Here is a 20060-nt window from a genome sequence, read left to right on the forward strand (position 1 = left end):
ATTAATTAAAAATAATTTCATATCTACAACTTACCGCTAGGCTGAAGAATTCCACCACCAACTGTCAAAACAAACCAGGATAATTAATATTATGACAGGTTAAGACATCCTACAGAATTAAATGATGTACTGCAAAAATATGGACTTATTTTGGACCCACCGCCTGCTGTCACAGAGCCGCCACAGGAGTACGAAGGGCAAGAAAAGAATAAAAAAGAATAAAAGAGCAAAGTCAGTCGAATTGTCTTTTAAAATGTTAAATTTCAATAATTGTGTCTGTTGGTTTGGTGACATTCATACTAATGAAATATACAGCTGCTGTTAATGATGAATCTATAAAACAGAATCAAATTGTACATGTTGGAAAAAGAGAAAGGAGAAAAACAATCAGGGACAATGGGAACAACTTAAAATAATATAAAACAATAATTTAACATGAGGAGAAAATCGTGTCAAGATGAAACAACATACTACGGACAGGTAGCATTCTATAGCAGGGGATCCACACTTTATATACATTACTATGTAAAGCTGTGAATCAAATATCAAGTTATTATCTTGGCAGTGGTTTTATAAAATTGAAATCCTGGAGCTATCACAAAAGTCCCCCGCTGTAGAAAGTAAAAAGAGGACACACAACACTACTGAGGAAAAAAATGCAGGCATACATACAGTCAAAACAAACTTTAAACATGAAATGTGGAGAACAACATCCCAACATCAATGTCTGGAAGTCTACCAAACAAAAACGTTAGATTTACCATTATCCAGAAATTACAGCTATTGTATGCATGAAAGTTATCTTTCAAGCACAGTGTTAGTATTAGTAACAAGGAAAGCAGAAAAGAGGCCACAACTGGCAGAGTGATCGGGGAGTGTCAGGGACCAGACAGGCTAAATCAACCTCTCTTTCAGCACTACAGGTCTGGTGGCAAATCCAAATTTTGCCATTAAATCATAGATCATGTGTAATGCTGAAAGAAGTGATTAAACAGAGCCTGTTCTTACAGTCCCAAAGTGAAGCAGAATAATATTAGATTAAATAATTAAGCTATGCTCAGGAAAGTTTTCTACAGTCTGTCCAAACAGTATTTGTGAAGATGAACAATTCTCATCAAGGTCAGAATCACAAAATGCCCCACGCTGTTATTTTTGGCCTTTGCACATTATGACTAGATTCCATATTGTATAATTAAACATGCTGCGAAACAGTAAAATATAGCTGTGGGGCCAGCTGGGACTCCAATAAGATAACAGACTGTGCTTCTCAGATTTAAATCTGTAATCATTAGGATGCTAAATTTGGATGGTGCTCAAATCATGAAGAAGATTCTTAAAGGGACACTTCACCCCAAAATCAACAGTGTCTTTTTTCTCTCACATGTAGTGCTACTTATCAATCTAGATTTTTGTGGTGTGATTTGCTGAGTGTTCTGTTAGATATCAGCAAGCATAGGTATCATAGAACTCGATGGCACTTGGCTCGTGGTGCTTAAAACACACACCAAAGAAAATAAAAACATTTGCAAAGCTCAACAGAAATGTCTCTTTCCAGAAATCATGAACCTGTTACTCAAGATAATCAACAGACCCTGTTGTGAGCATTTTTTTAACGTGGGAACTATTTTGAGTAACAGTAAGAATGAGAAGCGGCGAAAAGAGTTTCCTCTGTGGGGTGGCTGGGCTTAGCCTGAGAGATAGGATGAGGAGCACGGACATATGGAGGGAGCTTGGAGTAGAGCCGCTGCTTCTTCGCATCGAAAAGGCTCAGTTGAGGTGGTTCAGGATGGATGGGAATATTTTTTTTCTAACAAGCTACACCTGTCAGCCGTAACACTGTGCAGATGGATGCAGCAACTGCTAGCGCACCTAGCACCACTGAGCTTGCTAATGTTACAGCTCAGCCAAGGAGGTTGCCATTAAGTTTCGCGCTGTCATATGCCTCTTGTCCATGAGTCAATGTACACTTCCTTCTGTGCGGTGATACAGTTGGTGAGTGTAGGTCAGTAGAAAGAAAATAGTTCCGTTACCTCACACAACAAGCTTCGGGGCATGATTTTTGGCAAAAGACATTGCTGTTCAATGTTTCAAATGTATTTTTTTGGCATTTTGAGCTCCACAAGCCGAGTGCCATCTAATTCCATTATATTCAAGAGAAGGCAGACATCTCTATGGCTGATATCTATAATATTCAGCAACTCATACTAAAACAATCTAGACTGATAGCACTACAGGTAAGAGGAAACTGGATTTTGATTTAGCGTTGAACAGTCCCTTTAAGTGCCTCTTTTGGGATAAACAAGCACAGTGACAAATACTGAGTGGACTGTCTCGTACTACATCAGAGTGAAGAAAGACATCGTACAACTCATCTACAATTTGAAAAATATATTAAATAACATAGATTTCACTTCAGAGGTTTCATGCGAGTCTTACTGGGCCGTGGGACCTCTGGGGTCTTGCCAATTGCGGCAATAGGCGTAGGCTCTGCCAAAAAACAACAGGTTCCATTTTCATCCACTGTACATTGAACAGCCGCAGAGTGAGAGAGACTAGACAAGGCAGAAGCTGTGAGGTGGTCTATAATACTGCCACAGCTGCTGTAAGCTAGAGGTGGTCAATAGCTTTTAGCACTAGCGGTACAAACAACATGAGTTTTGTGGGCAGAAAATGGATGAAAAACACGAAGAGGGGATAAATGATGGCACAGTACTGCTGCAGTCGCCCCAAGGTTATTATATATAGGTGCTTCTTCCTTCTCCTTCCATATGCTGTATAAAGCTACTGCAAAAACATATGTGTGAATATGTGTACAATTATGTCCTGGGAAAAGCAGAGTGTTGCCATTTCACTGTACCTGGTCGAGGAGTTCCAGTAAATCCTACATCCTTTCCTGTGAAAGCAATGAAAAGATGATTCACAATGCAAAACACATACAAAGACTCATCTAAGACAATGAGAAACTGTATTCCTGAGCTTTACCTGGCACAAAAACAGCAGAACCATCTGGGGCACCACTGACAGCAGTGTCTGGAGTGGCTCCTGGCACATCGAGTCCTATTCCAGTGACTCCTCCTGCAAGAGACATACATGAGGTCAGCTAACTGATGCCACTGTGATTTGCTACATCTCAAATCAAACAGCAACTTATGAAAGTTTGTCTCCAACTCAAATCCTAACAATAATGGTTCAAATGTCAACACATTCTCACTCCAACCTCAGCACATATTGACATTTTGGTCATGGACTTTCCACGTCCACATACGACGTGCAAGGTACCCTGGGTCTGTTGGTTGTTGACAATCTGGTTCTGCCTGTTACATGCATTGTCCTCTTTCAAGACATACTTCCGTTTTCACAGGAAATTTAACATTTACACACAGTCTCTTTCAAAATAAAAGCATTACGTCAGCACAATAATGCAAGATCTTTCCTTCACCAACAAACACACATGGTTGGGTTTAGGAGCAAAGAACAGGGTTTGCTTTAGAATCTTACGGGACGTGAACACAGCGCTCCTGGGTGTAAGTTGGTGTTTGTTGGGCCCATCCACCACCCCTTCCGCCCACCCCACTCGAACTTTTGCCGCCTTAACTATAACATCCATTAAACTATAACACCCATTAAACTATAACAGCAACTGGGTGCAGACGTTAAAGGACACCTTTTTTGTTGGTTTCTGACGCCGCAAGACACTGCCCAAGCGGCAGATTTTGACAACTTGGGAGTAAGACAGGGCTCCTAATGTAACTGACCCTGACAGAGCTCTGGGCTAAGTCCCAAATGTACTAGAAATCCCAGAAACACCCTGCGTACACCCGACCTGTGCAGAGCTGTGACTGGATTTGCCTCTTGGCAAAGATGAATGAGGATAGCAAATGTTGAAAGGCTGAAAACAGGTTATTGATAATGTTTGTTTAATAGCTAGCCCCTGGTCTCCTATCATGCTACAAAATGGTCCCTGGGGAAAGCAAACTGATTGTCCCTGACACATGGGCTATGTTACATAACTTAGATGGAAATTGTGAGCAGACGATGAATCTTTGTTATTAGTATAATGTGACTAAATGTTTGCAAGAGTTTCCATGTTCTCCTTACCAAGTTTTGGTGGTTTCACACCGCCTGGATAGCCTGCGTATAAACATACCCTCATCAATATTTTTACTGAACAATGGCACAATAATAGTACTCCTACTGTTTTCTCATGCACACACAATACCTTCAGCCCCAACCCCTGAGGGTACAACTCCGCCAGTTCCTGCTGTCCCTCCCAGTTGTCCTGTTCCTAACCCTGCTCCAGCTCCCCCTGTAACACCAAAGAGAAGTAGAGCAGGTTGAATCACTACCTTTTAAATCAGTTTATACACAAGAACGTGTAGTTCATGCACTAATAAGATAAAGTACAAGATAAAATAGATGTATAATAACTGAAAATTAAAGAGGTCTGGGAAGAATCAAGTCATACATGAATGTGTGATATTTGTGTTTCTGTGCATATGTATTATACCATATTTAGCAGCTTTTGCAGCAGCAGAGTATTGTCCACCTCCTAGTCCCCCACCAGGAACACCTCCTGCTCCTCCTCCTCCCAATTGTCCTGTTCCTAACCCTGCTCCATATCCTCCTGGTCCTGCTGCAACTCCTAATTAAGAGAAATACAGCATGTTGCATGATTAGTTTAGTTAGTGGAATGTAACAACAAGCAGGATAAGATAAAGTAAGAGAGAAAAAAGATTTATAATTATTGAAAATTGGTTACAGTTTGTTTAAACACCACTGAATGTCTCTGAATGTGTAGTATATGTGTATGCTTCTTGATTATACCGTATTTAGCTGCTTTAGCAGCAGCATAGTATTGTCCACCTCCATATCCTGGTCCAAAACCAGGAACTCCTCCTGCTCCTCCTGTCCCTCCTAGTTGTCCTGTTACAAGCCCTGCTCCAGCTCCTCCTAAACCTCCTTGTTTTTTTTGTTTTTTTTAAGGAAATGGAGCGGGTTGAATCATTAATAAAATTTAATGCTATGTCAGACAAGTTACAGTAATTATTGAAAACTCAACCCTACCTATCTGTGTATATGTAGAATTTATGTACTTTTGTGCTTATTTCTGCTGCAGTTTTCTTCTAAAACTACACCAGGTACTCCTCCTTCTGTGCCTCCCTGTCCAAATCCTGCATAAGGCCCTTGTCATGCTGACACACCTTTAACAAAATAATTACATACTGGTACATAAATTTACATCCTTCATCTCTGCCACATGTCTAAGGTCCAAACTAGAATTACCACCTTGTGGTTGTATGCCTCCGCGCATCAGTCAAGTTGCACTTATAGTTTACGTCCATGTCTGTGAAAACATGGAAGCTTCACACACATCTTCCCCTCAGCAGCACAGATCTATACAATCAGCACAGTCTCAAAGTGGACACCTAAGTCTCCACTTCTGTTCCTGAGATATGACACTGAGTAACGGCCACAAAAGTGTTTTTTCAGAACATTATGATGTCACAGTGAAGTTGACCTTCATCATTTTATTCTGATACACATTTGGGTGTAATTTTGTCAAAATTACATATGAATTCTTGAGTAATTTTATTTATTTATTGTATTTTTTTATTTTATATACTTTATTAATCCCCCTGAGGAGAAATTCAGTTTTTTCACTCTTTTGTCATTAACACACAGCTCTGAAAGACACACACATGCACAAACAGGACCTATACATGCACAAAGTGGAGAGATGTCAGAGTGAGGGGGCTGCCGGTTGGGGGGTTCAGCGCCTTGCTCAAGGGCACCTCGGCAGTGCCCAGGAGGTGAACTGGCACCTCTCCAGCCACGAGTCCACGCTCCATATTTGGTCCGGACGGGGACTTGAACAGTCGTTCAACCTAAGTACCTATGGACTGAGCTACTGCCGCCCATAATCAAGAGGTATCATCATCATAATGACCAAAAACATGTTTTGTGAGGTCACAGTGACCTTTGACCTTCCACCACCAAGTTCTAATCAGTTCATTCTTGAGTCCAAATTTGCCAAATTTGAGGAAACTCCCTCATGGCCTTCTTGAGATATTTCTTTCACAACAATGGAATGGAGATAAAGTTGCAGTGACCTTTGACGACCAAAATCTAAGAAGTACATCATTGAGTCCAAGTGGATGTTGGTGCCAAATTTGAAGAAATTCCCCCAAGGTGTTTTTAAGATATTACATTTACGAGAATGAGACGACCGCAAGGTCAACCTGAGCATGGTTTTCGAATTTTCGAATTTAAATAAAAAAATAAATAAATAAAATGTTCTTTGACAACCAAAATCTGATCAGTTCATTGGTGAGTCCAAAAGAACGTTTGTTCCAAATCTAAAAAAATTTCCTTTAAGGTGTTCTTGAGATGTTGCGTTGACAAGAATGAGACAGACGAGGTCATAGTGACCTTGACCTTCGACCACCAAAATCTAATCAGTTATCGTTGAATCCAAATGAACATTTGTGACAAATTTAAGAAATTCCCTCAAGATGTTGTTGAGATATCACTTTCATGACAATGGGACGGACAGACAGATGGACAACCCGACAACATAATGCTTCGGCCGTTGCTATTGCCAGCACAGAGGCATAAAAACATCTTACCATATTTTGGGGGTTTGACTCCAGCACCAGGTCCATAACCTGCCGAGAGGCAACATAACATCTGTGACTGAAAATTCATTTGATTATATTAAATTATCATAAAGGAAACAGGAAAAACACTTTTGTTGTGCAAAATCTTTTTTTCTATACTGATGTATCAGTTTAACAACTTACCACCGAATCCACCTGCACCAGGAAATACCTGTCCTGCTCCTGGGACTCCGCCTCCTCCTAGGCCTGCTCCTGGGACTCCTGTTAGGATGTGAATAAAGAACAAATCTCTGTAATTTTCAAAATGTGTTTGTCACTTACAGCCTTTACCATCTTAGCAAACCAAATTAACTCTATTACTATTTTCAAAGTGCAATTTTCCAAAACTTGTTATTGTAACACTGGATTTATGTACTAGTAAAGTCAGGTCACACGTTACGACATGGTAATCAGTACACTGTTTGAAATGGAACAGATCGCAGTCTCACCATATTGAGGTTTAGCACCGGCTGCCAAAGCTGCAACACAACATTTCCAGAAGAAGTTAGATCAAAAGCAGTAAAACATCTCTTATTATTATTATCATTACTCATGTAGATAAAAGTCTGTGGACCATGCTTACATCCGTATCCTGGTAAAAATGGGACTCTTCCAGGAACTCCTCCTCCACCTACACCACCACCTGGAACTCCCCCTGCACCACCCGGACCTTAGATGCAAAAATTAATCATGTAATTATGTACACTCACTTTAATACCACTTAAAATGTGATGGTTTGGGTCTGCAATATTTTTTCCAGAGGTTGAATTCCAGTTACCATATTTAGCAGCTTTAGCAGCGGCAGAGTATCCTCCACCTCCTAGTCCTCCTCCTCCTAGTCCTCCACCTCCCAGTACTCCTGTTCCTCCAAGTCCTGCTCCTCCTAGCCCCCCTGCTCCTGTGGTAGACAAATTTATTTCCATGTAAAGCTGGTGGTATGACCTTTATTTCACAAGCTTTGCATCTGAAAGTGTTTTCAAGCAGGCTCTAGTTAAGTTGTAATGGTAGGAACTAGGGGGCAGGTCTGAGCATTGTCAAGACTGTAGAGTTGCTGGGCACTTCAAAGGTAGCAATGTCAAAGCTGTAAAATAAACCATATAGACTATTGCTTGTGGTCTCAGCACCTTTTAGGTTTCTGCTATGTCCTACCACCACCTAGCCTTTGGTATATTATCTTACTCGTACGTCGCATTGCACTGTTGCTAAGAATCCAACCTACAGGAAACACATGACAAGTTATGAGATTTGATAACAGTAATCTATATTACCATATTTAGCAGCTTTAGCAGCAGCATATCCTGCTGCTCCTCCCAGTCCTCCTGGTCCTCCCTGTCCTGGTATTCCTCCAAATCCTCCTGTTCCTCCCAGTCCCCCTGCTCCCGTGAAAAACAAGTTTTAACTAGCCTATTGATGTGAAAGTTGCTGCATGGCTTAATTTAGTAAAATAGCAAATAGGAATAAGATGCTTTTGTGTGTACAATCACAGAAACTTGTGTGGTTGCGTTACTGTAGGCTATGAGTGCATTATATAGTTTAAGACAACTGAATACCACAAATACTTTAATCAGTGCTGCTTATATGAAGATAATAATTAAACTGACGGGTCATTAAAGTGAGCCAAGACCTGACCGTGTTCACTGTTGTGATTAGTTAATGGGTAGTTGGCTTTGCCAAAGCTAAGCTGATGTCAGTAAGCTAATGCTTCACAAAGAAAGAGTCTTCATCATGCTTTTTACTAACCCGGCACCTTTATACACCATAGATAACATGTATATGCTAACACTTTTTTAGTGTCTTTGTCTTCATAAGTGAGTCATGCCAACCTTTGCTATGTCAAAAACTCTAAAATCATTCAATCTTAACTATTAATATGGTAAGTTTAATTTTAGCTATCATTTGAATTATTAATAAAAGTTAAAAATTGATAGTTTAGTATATTATATAAGACTGGGATAATTAATTGGCTGTCATTTTCCTTTCTCAAAATGTGTTGGCCCACAAGATGATTTAATACACATTAAATCCTGTTATTTAATTAATTAATTAATTAATGATCATTAATTATTTCTGTAGCCATTTTAATACTTTTGGCCACAAGCGTCCAAAAAATGTCTCTGATCTTAATTGAATTTTATCTTTAGCAGGCAAGAAAAATTCCCATACCATATTTAGCAGCTTTGGCAGCAGCATATCCTCCACCTCCTCCCAATCCTCCTCCTAGTACTCCTCCTAGTCCACCTCCAAGTCCCCCAGCCCCTAACTGTCCTCCTGCACCTCCTAGCCCTGCACACATGGCCAAGGGAAGGCAAGACAAAACATAATTACAACTAATACTTGATATAAACAGAGTAAGTATTTTGTACTTTTGTACTACCATTTATACACTATACCATATTTAGCTGCTTTGGCTGCTGGTGAAAATCCACCAACCACGGGTGCACCTCCCGGTAGCAGTCCTGGTACTCCTCCTGGTACCCCTCCTGGTACACCCCCTGGTACTCCTCCTGGTACTCCCCCTGGTACTCCTCCTGGCACTCCTCCTGGTACTCCTCCTGGTACTCCCCCTGGTACTCCCCCTGGCACTCCTCCTGGCACTCCTCCATGCCAACATAAATGGAGAATTTCTGATTAAACTTAATAATAATTACTGAAATTACTGTATGCTTTTCAGCTACTTACAGGAAGAGTGAATAGATTATTTAAAAAAATGTGGGACAAGGTGATTTAAATATGCTTCCATGATAGAAAAAACATTAATGTTCTTACCATATTTAGCAGCCTTGGACCCCACTCCAAATCCTGCTGCAAAATATTCAAAGATAGAGAAGCATATGAAAAACATGAATGAAAATGCAATTAACTGACAATAGAGTTTTAGTTTAGTTTGTTTTATGTCATTTATCGGATACAATACCTCCTGGCACCTGCCCTGGATACAGTCCACCAATGCCTCCAACACCACCAACACCACCAACACCTCCGACGCCTCCGACGCCGCCAACACCACCAACACCACCAATACCACCAACACCACCCAAGCCTGGAGCAAAGAACACAGACTTTAGTTAGATACAAATATGTTCATCACTGATTTTACACAACTGTTATCATGTTTTTCTTGCCAGAAAACCATAGTGTTGGTAATGAATGTGATAGATTACCATATTTAGCAGCAGCTTTTGCCTGAGCAGGTGTGAGGCCACCCACCCCCACTCCTGCAGAATGAGAAAAACAAAATACATTTAGTCACTAAAGAGTTTAGTGAATCCCAGAGAAAGTTTGAGTTTAAGCCATGTAGCTCATTGCCACAGCAGCTTTTCATTGTGTTTGGTTCCAGCTAAGTTTGCTGCAATTTTTGTACTGTGTTTTTCTGTCTCTCATGTATTATTAGTTCATCCACTTAATCACATTTGGTCTGCAGTCTACAATATAGTTAAGAATGAGATTCAGATTCTTCAGATGCCTAAACATAAAAATAATGTAAGCCATCCTAAACATATCAAAGGTACCCCGAAAACCTACCTTGAGTATGGCTAAAGACTAGGTGCAAATGTGTGGCCACTCGCTCTTTCCATTTTAAGCATTGTGCATCACCTTTTAATCATCTAATATAGGAAGAAACTGGCAATTTTGACTTTATTTTCAACCATCCAACAATTCTCTTCACTGGTGAGGCATAACATTTTAGTCATGAGGGCCCAAAGATGGTTATACACTTTTATATTTGTGTTTTATGTATTTTCCTAAATATTATACCTCCTGGCACCTGCCCTGGATACAGTCCACCAGTGCCTCCAACACCACCAACGCCTCCAACACCACCAACGCCACCAACACCACCCAAGCCTGGAGCAGAGAACGCAGACTTTAGTTAGATACAAATATGCTCATTACTAATTTTACACAACTTTGATGACGTTTTTCTTGCCAGAAAACAATTGTGTTGGTAATGAGTGTGGTAGATTACCATATTTAGCTGCAGCTTTAGCCTGAGCAGGTGTGAGGCCCCCGGGCCCCACGCCTGTAGAAAGAAAAAAAAAGAATTGAGCATTCTTTGGTCTTCACTACCTTTCTACTCCATGTCAATTAACAGTACATTCGTAACAACACACACCGGTTCCAACAGGATATCCAGGCCTTGTCCCAGCGCCACCATTACCATAACCATAACCTGAAACATTGTAATGTGACACATCATTAATAAATCAACTGCTACCAGTCATACCAACTATCAAAATACCAAATATTAATTAAAAAAAAAATTGTACCTAAAGGCAGTTTGCCACCTCCAGCTTTTGCTCCATAGGCACCTGAAAACAAAAAATTAAACGTTTGAGTGAAAGAGAGTCAGAATAAAAACACATGATTATATGCTACAAAGTACATAATCTGTCATAAAAATCATCTGTGAGATTGTTCATACTTTAAGTGTTATTGTTTTGAATGCATTAATTTGACTTGATTCCTCAGTGCTTATTCATTTAAAGGTCCAGTGTGTAGCATTTAGTAGCATCTATTAGCAGGAATGGGGTGTAATATTCAAAACTATATTTTCACAAGTTTATAATCACCTGCAAATTGGAATGAGCTGTTATTATATACATAGGGAGTGAGCCCCTTTCCCAAAGAATCCACCATGTTTTCTACAGTTGCCCAGAATGGACAAACCACACACACTGGCTTTCGATAGAGCCATTCACATTTTCATATCAGCCACTGTAGGTCCCCTACATGCTCGCACACAACAGAAGTTTCAGTTCTGCAATCACATAGCTAGATGCCACTAAATCCTACACCTTGGTGCTTTAAATTGTACAAGAACAGCTGCAATGACTACATTTAGTCATTGAGGAGACTCATGAGTCCCAGTAAAAGTTAAAGTTTAAGCCATGTAGTTTATTGCTATGGCAGAATGATGCTTTTCAGCCTGTTTGGTAACAGCAACATTTGCTGAATTATTTTTTATTACATCTTTCTATTGGATCCAGAAAGTCACATATTTATTGAGTTATTTATTATTGTTAACTCATTCATGGTTGGCAGGCACCATAGCAAAGTCAACAGTGTAGTGGGTTTATTCATTTGCCTCCTGTCTGCGGTGATGATTCTGCTTCTATTACACAGTCCCTGCTCAAAAATAACTGATTGGCAATCCATGTTTATATAGTAATTCTTATCCACAAATAAACAGGTATACCAGATTCTTAGATGTCTAAATAGAAAAATAATGTATGCCATCATAAACATATCCCAACGTACCCTGAAAACCTCTACTTTGAGTATGGCTGAAGACTACAAGCAAACACCTGGCCACTGTTTTCTATTTTTATCATTATTATCTAGAGACACGAAATAGATTTTGTCAAATACATTAAGTTCTGTAAACCTGTCGTCCTTTTATTAATGGGATTTTGTAGCACCCTAATGGACGTGGTTGAGTTGGCAATCTTACTCTACTGCAGCAAAGTTTAGTAGTAGCATCTAGGGTTGTCTCATCCCTTGCAGGACTAGGAGCACAGTAGCATTACTATGGGAATCTGCAAAGCAGGCAATGGAGGCAATGTTCTGCTTTTGGGGCCATCAGAAATGAGAAGTACCTTTCTGTGGCCCCAAAGACAGACTGCTGTCTTTAGAATCAACTAGCGATAAACCCACCATAGAAAACCTTAGGGCGGTACCCATAGATGTGCCCTTTGGTTATCAGGCCATAAGGCGACTGAGTATGTCTGTATGCTGGAGAAAACAGAACTCTAACGTCGACAAAGTTCAAATAGTCGCTGTGAACATATCACATCATGCGAACAGAAAAATGCCATCTCTGAATAAGAGTCACTGCACAGATTTAGATCACACCTTGCAGTTTGGGTAATTTGAGGGGATATCCATGAAACACTCCTGGCTGCATCGGCCCACCAAACCCACGGCCTCCTGTAATGAAGGGAATAAATTATAATGTTGATCAGCAGATGCCAATGATACAGAAATAGTTGTTTGTAACACTGAAGTTACCTGGTCCTTGACCTCCTTGTCCTCCTCCTCCTCCAACTGCATAAAAAAAATCACGTAATCCATTAAGATACACAGATAAAAGATCATAGTTTGAAAGAAAATACTAGAGTATTAGCAATGAACCAAACACAGTAAACTGAACACCGGCCTTGAAACTAAATATACCCTGTATCATTAATAAAATAAAAAGACAGAAGAGGCATTCAGTTGTGATGAAAGAAATTTAAAATCCAATACTTATGGGTAATAAAATAGACCTTACTTGATTTGGGAGTCAGGTCAGTTCCAGTGGCCACCCCAGGCAGAACGCCACGTCCACCAAACCCTAAAGAAGCCATAAGCAAACCCCCCAAAAAGACCTTCATTAAATCCCTGTGCAGTACTTGTTTGCAAGAGCCCTGACCATTTGCATGGTGAAACACTTGACAAACAGTGCCTGACAATAAATCTATAAACGTGACTAACCTTGTCCTGGCACCAGTCCACCTTGGTAAAGTCCAGGCACACCCACACCTGCCACAGCCAATGAGAGGACAGTAATGCACTTCTGCATCCACATTCAAAAATGTGAGAGTGATCTGGCATGCATGAGCAGTTTTTTAGACATTCATAACAACTTTTAAGAGAAAAAATAGAAACAACAAGAGCCAGACAGGATGCAGCAAATCTTGTAATCCAGGCTGCTTGTTTACTTCATTTATTGTCTGTGATCTCTCTGTGCTTAATGCAACTACTTAAAGTATCTACAGAGGTGCTGCTGCGTTTGGCTTCATGGACTAATTTTTTTATGATGTTTCACCTTGGATATCATCTATCTATCTATCTATCTATCTATCTATCTATCTATCTATCTATCATCTTCCTACCTACGTACCTACCTATCTATCATCCTACCTACCTACCTACCTACCTACATATCTTCCTATCTATCTACCTATCTATCGTCCTACCTACCTACCTACCTACCTACCCACCCACCCACCCACCCACCTACCTACCTACCTACCTACCTACCTACCTACCTATGTACCTACCTACCAACCTATCTATCTTCCTACCTACGTACCTACCTATCTATCTATCTATCTATCTATCTATCTATCTATCTATCTATCTATCTATCTATCTATCTATCTATCTATCTCGGCTTATACTGCACGAGTTGTGTGAGAGTTTGTAAACGGATGTCTTGATATAGCTTTGCTTTCCCCAGTCAGTAAATAAATCAATATGTCCACTGTTTTTCATGGAGGCTTGCAAGAAAAAAGTGTTTTCATGACTTCAAGCTCGCACGACATGACTTACTGATAAAGTTTATTTTAGTTTCACCGTATATGTGGGGGTTTTGTTTGAAAATCTGAGTATACAGATATAAAGGAAGCTGTCTTATAATCTTACATTAACAGGGCCAATATAAACATCTGTATTTTGCCAATAATTAGCATATTTAAAAACAATTCCAAGCCCACAAACATCTGCCACATGCAATGGAAAATGAATTTGATCCGCTGCCTAGTGAACTGCATCCTGTCTGCTTTCAGCCGTTTGAGTTTATTGTTGAGTCTACGAGACCTGGGACTTTGGCAGCTTTCTTTCCGCCAGCACCAACACCTCCACCCCCTCCTGGAAGGCCTGTCTGAGGAATAACAGGTACTGAAAAAAAAAGATTAAATGTTAACTTGGCTCATCGAACAAACATACAGTGTGAAAAACATACACACATCTTTCTTGTGAGGTGCTGAGTCCAAACAACTATAACAGTGGTCCCTGCCTCCCAGGGATTCTCAACGCTGTTAACTGCTCTCCTTAAATTTCTTACTTTATTACATTAGAAAAAGAACTACGATTGGAGCCCAAAGTGGCTCTTTGTCAGATAAATCAATTCCACTTTTCCTGATGAAGAGCCAATTTGGGGAGTGAAATGTTGTACTATTCCTAAAGCATTAAAGTAAAAATTTAAATGGGAACACGGTTGCAAGTCCTTGGGAGGCAGGAATCACAGTACGACAAGCATAAACAGCGCATAATGAAATAAAAAATGAGATATGGACAGAATGATGTGTTGTGTGTGTCTTGCCTCCAGCGGGCACTGCGGCTCCAGTTCCTGTGCCACCAGTGCCTCCTCCTGCCCCAAGCACAGTTCCTCCAGTCCCTGTTTGAGCACAAAGTGCACAGATTCATATAAATACACAATTTCAGCTTTGAGTTTATAGTCAATAACACTTTTGAGGACATCAGAGTAATGAAAACCTTACAAGTATTCTACAGTTGTACATCCCATGGCCACTAGAGGGCTCCGTGATACTGAAAGGATCAATGAGCAGGTGTGTGGCTTGTGCCAGACTTGACCTCTTCAGCAGGGAGCCAGATCCTCAGACACACCGTCAGTACTGAGAGCAGCTAATCTGGCTCTACAAGTCTGTCATCACCCCGTGATCAAAAGCAACATGGCTGAGTTTTAATCTAATCAAGAGAGGCAGCCAGCACGCATGGCATGTGCCTTGCCTCATCAAATGCCTCATTTATTTGGCTATCCCCTCGTGCAGGAAATGAGCTGTCAGCTTCACTTGTAAGGGAGCTTGGCAGCACAATAAAACACATCGGTTTGTTTGTTTAAACTTTTCTTTCTTTTCTAACATTTTTAATCTTAAACTCCCCATACTTTGCCGGACAGACGTTGCGCACTGCCTTTAAGTATGTGGCCTGCGAGATTTGGTGAGGAAAAGTTTGGCAAGGGAATATTTTATTTTATCTGTGCTCTTTTAGGGGAGTTCATTGTTATTTTGAGTGTCATGAAAAGAGTACAGACAGACTGATTCTAGGGACTGTAGTTTTGTCATTGCCAACCAATACTTAAGCCTAGGCTCATTGCCACAGAACAGTCCTGGCCATGATTGGGCCCTCCAGAGTCCGTGGTTAATCAGCCTGCCTAATTTCAAGCAAATCATGTGCACATACACGGTACAGACTTTGAGGTCACGCTGGGCTCTGCAGAAGTTCAAACGGTCCAAGGTTTGCAGGTACATCATAAAAATGTACGCATGCTTGCCAAACAGTGTTTCTCATGCTGAGTTACCATTAATGTGAAACATTCATTTTGGCTTTCTTATAACATGCAAGCATGCGGACTGAGTTCATGCAGCACACAGTTCGATTTCGTACAGTAGTCTGACATCTGGCCAAGAATCGACTTACCTCCATGTGGTAGCAGTGGACCTCCTGCACCTGCCATCAGGACAACCAGAATGTCAGCAGCGTTCGGCAGTATAAGAGATATGGTAATCAGAATAACTGTGCTGATTTGACTGATTTTAGGACAATGGTTGAACCAAGCTGAATATTTGACCAGTTGATACTCATGGTTACCTCCTAAACCAGGCAAGAGAGTAGATTACCAGCATAGCCTGAGCGAAACAGAAGTAAAGCAGTAGTATTACAGTTAATGTGGATGATAACTATATTGATGTGCCCCAGTTTGAGCCTTCAAGAGCTCCAGTTCCACACAGAAGGTTGTTCAACATAAGTAAGACATAATCTCTCTGGTTGTAAAGAATAAATTCTAAGAAGCATGCCATGTCCATCCCCCCTCTACAGAGATCTTTCACCCTAAGCTAAAAATGGAAAATGAAATATAAAAACCAAACCTGGATACCTAGAATTTTATTTTATTACTGTCTTTTTGTTTTTTTCCTGAAAGGTCGAAACAGAGTAGAAAGCCAAGTAATATCGTTGCAGCCATCGGAATAAACAACTCAAAACAAGCAACAGGATTAGTGTCTCGTTCCAACAACCAATATTACATCATCATGTTTGATGACCCCCAGTTTCCAACACAGTCACTGAGCCTCCTGATGACTACAGTTTTTGAGGGAAATGTTGTTGTAAAGTCAAGGAAAAAGTGATTTCTTCACTCGTTGTTGTTTCCAATGAAAGCATCAATAAAATGCAAGGATTTAAGCTTACAATAAATATTGATATAAACATCACTCTTACATAGTTAAAAACTATATGAAATAAACCAGGTGTTTCATTTCTGCTGTGTTCTGGTGTAATTCATATCTCCAGGTTTTTGTCATGGTACAAATGATGAGGAAGGGAGTGGAAACAACATTTTTCCTTTTGTCAAAGTATAAATGCACTAAAAACAGCAATGAACTAAAGAGAATCTCTTCCATCAGAGGTAAAAGTCAGAGACTTGCGTGACTTGATTTGAGACAAAAATTTAAGAATGCGAGACTTTCTTGTATTACAATGATTAAAGACTAGCCTTGACTTTGACTTAGTATTTCTGACTTGAGACTTGAGGCAGATGACTCAAAAGGACTTCACCTTTTTATTGAATATTTTTATTTTTCTAGATATTGAGAATTTATATTTTGTTTTTGAAACATGATTGGGTGATTTCAGTGCAGTGCACCCAAACCTGGCAACCTACTAGGACACAGCAGACCACCAGAGGCCTACACACGAGATGGCTATCACGGAGGGGGCTAGTCCAAAAAATAATAAAGTTTGGATTCAGGAATTATATGGTCGATGACGGCAGTAAGAAGAGAACAGGGTTCAAGGTCTGCAGCTCAAAAATCAGAAACACGACCACCGCAACATCCAATTTCTTTCGTCACTACCAAATTTACAAAGAAAGGTACGTGACTGACTTTTAGCTAACTTATTAGCATATTGGCCAGAGAGCTAATATTATTGAGGGGGGGGCTGTGGCTCAGAGGTAGAGCAGGTTGTCTACTTATCAGAAGATTGGCAGCTGGATCACTGGCTCGTCCAGTCTGCATGTTGAAATATACTTGGGAAAGATATCGACCCCAAACTGCGCCCGATGGCTGTTGGCCATTGGTGTGTGATGGTGTGTGAATGGTTACTGAGTAGTAGGTGGCACCATGTATGGTAGCCTCAGCCACCAGTGTGTGTGAATGGGTGAATGAGAGGTCAGATGACTAGAAAGGCGCTACACAAGTGAAGTCCATTTACCATTTAATCTGATCATCAGAATATCATATGACTTGTGAGTTCCTTAATCTGATCAATAACTTTCCTTTACTTGCTAGACTTACAGCAGGAACTCAACTCAACTTGCTCAATTCTCACTACAGTAACTTGGGACTTGCTTGCGACTTGCACATGTGTGACTTAATCCCACCTCTGGTACAAGTACACCAGGACAATCCAATAGAGTGGGTGATGCTAAATTCACTAACTCATTACAAAGATCATCCTGGGTCTCAAATTAGAGCTCATGAGGCCCCTCAAGTCTTTCCATCTGATTGCCATATTGTATCTTTGGGAGGAAAATGAGGCCATCATGGGTTTAAATATGAATATCAACCAATCAGTAGAAACCAGTCACTCAATTCAAGGTACCAATAAACTGGTGCCATCACTCCCTTTACAGAAAACTAATGTCATAATTCTATCCAGACATTTTCTTCCATCTACTGTACCTCTTTTGGCAGCCTTCTGTCCAGCTCCTGGGAAGAAGCCTCCAGCGCCTCCACCATATCCGCCATAACCACCTGAACGAAACAAAGGGGCAAAGGTGAGCAGGTTTAAAATGTTACCACTATCAACTAAATGTTACACTTACGCTCGCACATAAGAAATTACCTCCTCCATAACCTCCAGCTCCCAGGCCACCACCTCCAAGACCACCAGCTCCTAGACTGCCATAACCTGGATGGGAAAGAAAATGACAGACAAACAGTAGAGTAGAGACAAAGAGACAGATTTAGAATGGATTGACTACAAATTGTAGATGAGGACAAGGGGAGTCAAAGGAAAGAGGCACAGTCTTCATCACAGTGTCTTAAATGACTTGCTAGTGATTTATTCAGCAGTAATTATCTTTCAATAAAAATAACCCAACACTCAATCTTTCATCAAAACATTTTCCAGGACCTGCAAGTACTGCACACTGCACATTTAAAAAAACGAATCACATGAAATATGACACAACATCATGTGTGATTAATTAAGCTTAACTCAAAACATTTATGTTTCTAGAGCCAAGGACTGCACCTTGGGCACTGGGGAAAGAGCTGACCCCCACTGACTAAGAAACACGAGAGACAGAACATCAAAGATGGTTGACCATCTGGTTATGCTGTATTCTAAACACTGGAGGGAGCAGTCTGTTCTTTCCAAGACCAAACTTATCTATGGGTGGCAAAAGCTTTTGGCCTGACTTGAAGCATGAGTAAAGTCATATCCCAGCTTGGGTCCTGCTCGCTGACAAGAACAAAACATGTGAGATCAAGATACAGAAATGTGAAAAGTGTGGAGAGAGTCAAGGAACATGAAGTAAAATGCTCATCATCTGTTCATGGATTGAAAGAGACTGGAAGATCCTTAGAGACAGTTCACACAGAAAATAAAAAAATGATATTTTTCCTCTTACCTGAAGTGCTATTTATCAGTCTAGATTGTTTTGGTGAGTGTTGGAGATGTCAGCCATAGAGATGTCTACCTTCTCTCCAGCATAATGGAGCTAGATGGCACTTGACTTGTTGTGCTCAAAGTGCCAGAAAAATAAATTTTATTTTTAAATCTCAACAACAATGTATCTTTCCACAAATCATGACCCGGTTACTCAAGATAATCAACAGACCTTGTTGTTCCCATTGTTTCACAAACTACACTCGCCGACGATATCAGCTTTCAGAAGGAAGTGTGCCTCTACTCATTGTCTAGCTAATGACAGCATGAGATGTAAACATTAATGGCTTCCCCCTCAGCTGAGCTGTAATGTTAGCTAGCTCAGTGGTGCTAGGTGAGCTAGCAGTAAATGCACACTTCCTGATGCCCTGATGATACTGTTGCTGGGTAGAGTTCAGTTGAAATAAAATAGTTCCTATATGAAACTGCTCACAACAAGGTCTGTGGTGGGGCCATGATTTCTGGAAAAGAGACACTGCTGTTGAGTTTTTCTAATGAAATGTTTTGCACTTTGTGCATCACAAGACACCATTTAGTTGCATTACATTCAAGACAAGGCAGACATCTCTACAAGAGATTTGCTGGTGTGAGCTGTCTCTTTAAAATTAGGGGCCCAAATGGGAAAGTGGAACCTACTTTACAGCCAATAAAATTAGAGTGTTATTAGAATGCTAAAAACTGAAAAATACTTTTAACTGAAGGCATGCATTGCTTTGGTCCAGTGGCTGGTATGAACTAAAACGCAAATAAGAAGTGAAAACCAACAGCCGCCTTCCTACAGGACTGACATGTACAAATGTTAAATGTAAAAAAGGTAATTTAATACATCAGGAAACCTCTGCCTGACATTGTTTTTCTTTGTATGACATTACAAAACATAAAAAATACAATGAATCAAGTGTAATACTTTTCAATGTAAATGCAGTATATGGAAAAAGTGAGCGATGG

The 20060-nt window shown here is 40.4% G+C and overlaps 1 protein-coding gene across 22 annotated transcripts in view; it reads right to left on the reverse strand.

The window, feature by feature from the left end:
* Nucleotides 1-34: 34 nt before the first annotated feature.
* Nucleotides 35-20060, reverse strand: part of elna (elastin a) — a 60991-nt gene continuing 40965 nt past the window's right edge. The window contains exons 6-38 of one of the 22 annotated variants that reach the window (XM_049575453.1): nt 18285-18350; nt 18122-18193; nt 15861-15890; nt 14743-14817; nt 14238-14318; nt 13131-13178; nt 12928-12990; nt 12666-12701; nt 12510-12584; nt 10925-10966; nt 10771-10827; nt 10624-10677; nt 10413-10502; nt 9818-9871; nt 9679-9696; nt 9571-9633; nt 9423-9455; nt 9047-9253; nt 8820-8939; nt 7925-8032; nt 7435-7554; nt 7240-7326; nt 7106-7135; nt 6801-6878; nt 6627-6665; nt 4825-4959; nt 4508-4642; nt 4220-4306; nt 4099-4131; nt 2983-3075; nt 2858-2893; nt 161-2487; nt 35-61 (exon numbers count right to left, since the gene is read on the reverse strand). In XM_049575453.1, coding sequence (XP_049431410.1) covers nt 2408-2487; nt 2858-2893; nt 2983-3075; nt 4099-4131; nt 4220-4306; nt 4508-4642; nt 4825-4959; nt 6627-6665; nt 6801-6878; nt 7106-7135; nt 7240-7326; nt 7435-7554; nt 7925-8032; nt 8820-8939; nt 9047-9253; nt 9423-9455; nt 9571-9633; nt 9679-9696; nt 9818-9871; nt 10413-10502; nt 10624-10677; nt 10771-10827; nt 10925-10966; nt 12510-12584; nt 12666-12701; nt 12928-12990; nt 13131-13178; nt 14238-14318; nt 14743-14817; nt 15861-15890; nt 18122-18193; nt 18285-18350 — 2345 coding nt within the window. In that variant the 3' untranslated portion in view covers nt 35-61; nt 161-2407. Of the gene's footprint in view, nt 62-160; nt 2488-2857; nt 2894-2982; nt 3076-4098; nt 4132-4219; nt 4307-4507; nt 4643-4824; nt 4960-6626; nt 6666-6800; nt 6879-7105; nt 7136-7239; nt 7327-7434; nt 7555-7924; nt 8033-8819; nt 8940-9046; nt 9254-9422; nt 9459-9570; nt 9697-9817; nt 9872-10412; nt 10503-10623; nt 10678-10770; nt 10828-10924; nt 10967-12509; nt 12585-12665; nt 12702-12927; nt 12991-13130; nt 13179-14237; nt 14319-14742; nt 14818-15860; nt 15891-18121; nt 18194-18284; nt 18351-20060 lie in introns of all 22 variants that reach the window. The other 21 variants (XM_049575455.1, XM_049575452.1, XM_049575458.1 and 18 more) reach the window with 21 other exon arrangements.

This window comes from Epinephelus fuscoguttatus, linkage group LG5 (genome assembly GCF_011397635.1).
Source record: "Epinephelus fuscoguttatus linkage group LG5, E.fuscoguttatus.final_Chr_v1".
NCBI lineage: Eukaryota > Metazoa > Chordata > Actinopteri > Perciformes > Serranidae > Epinephelus > Epinephelus fuscoguttatus.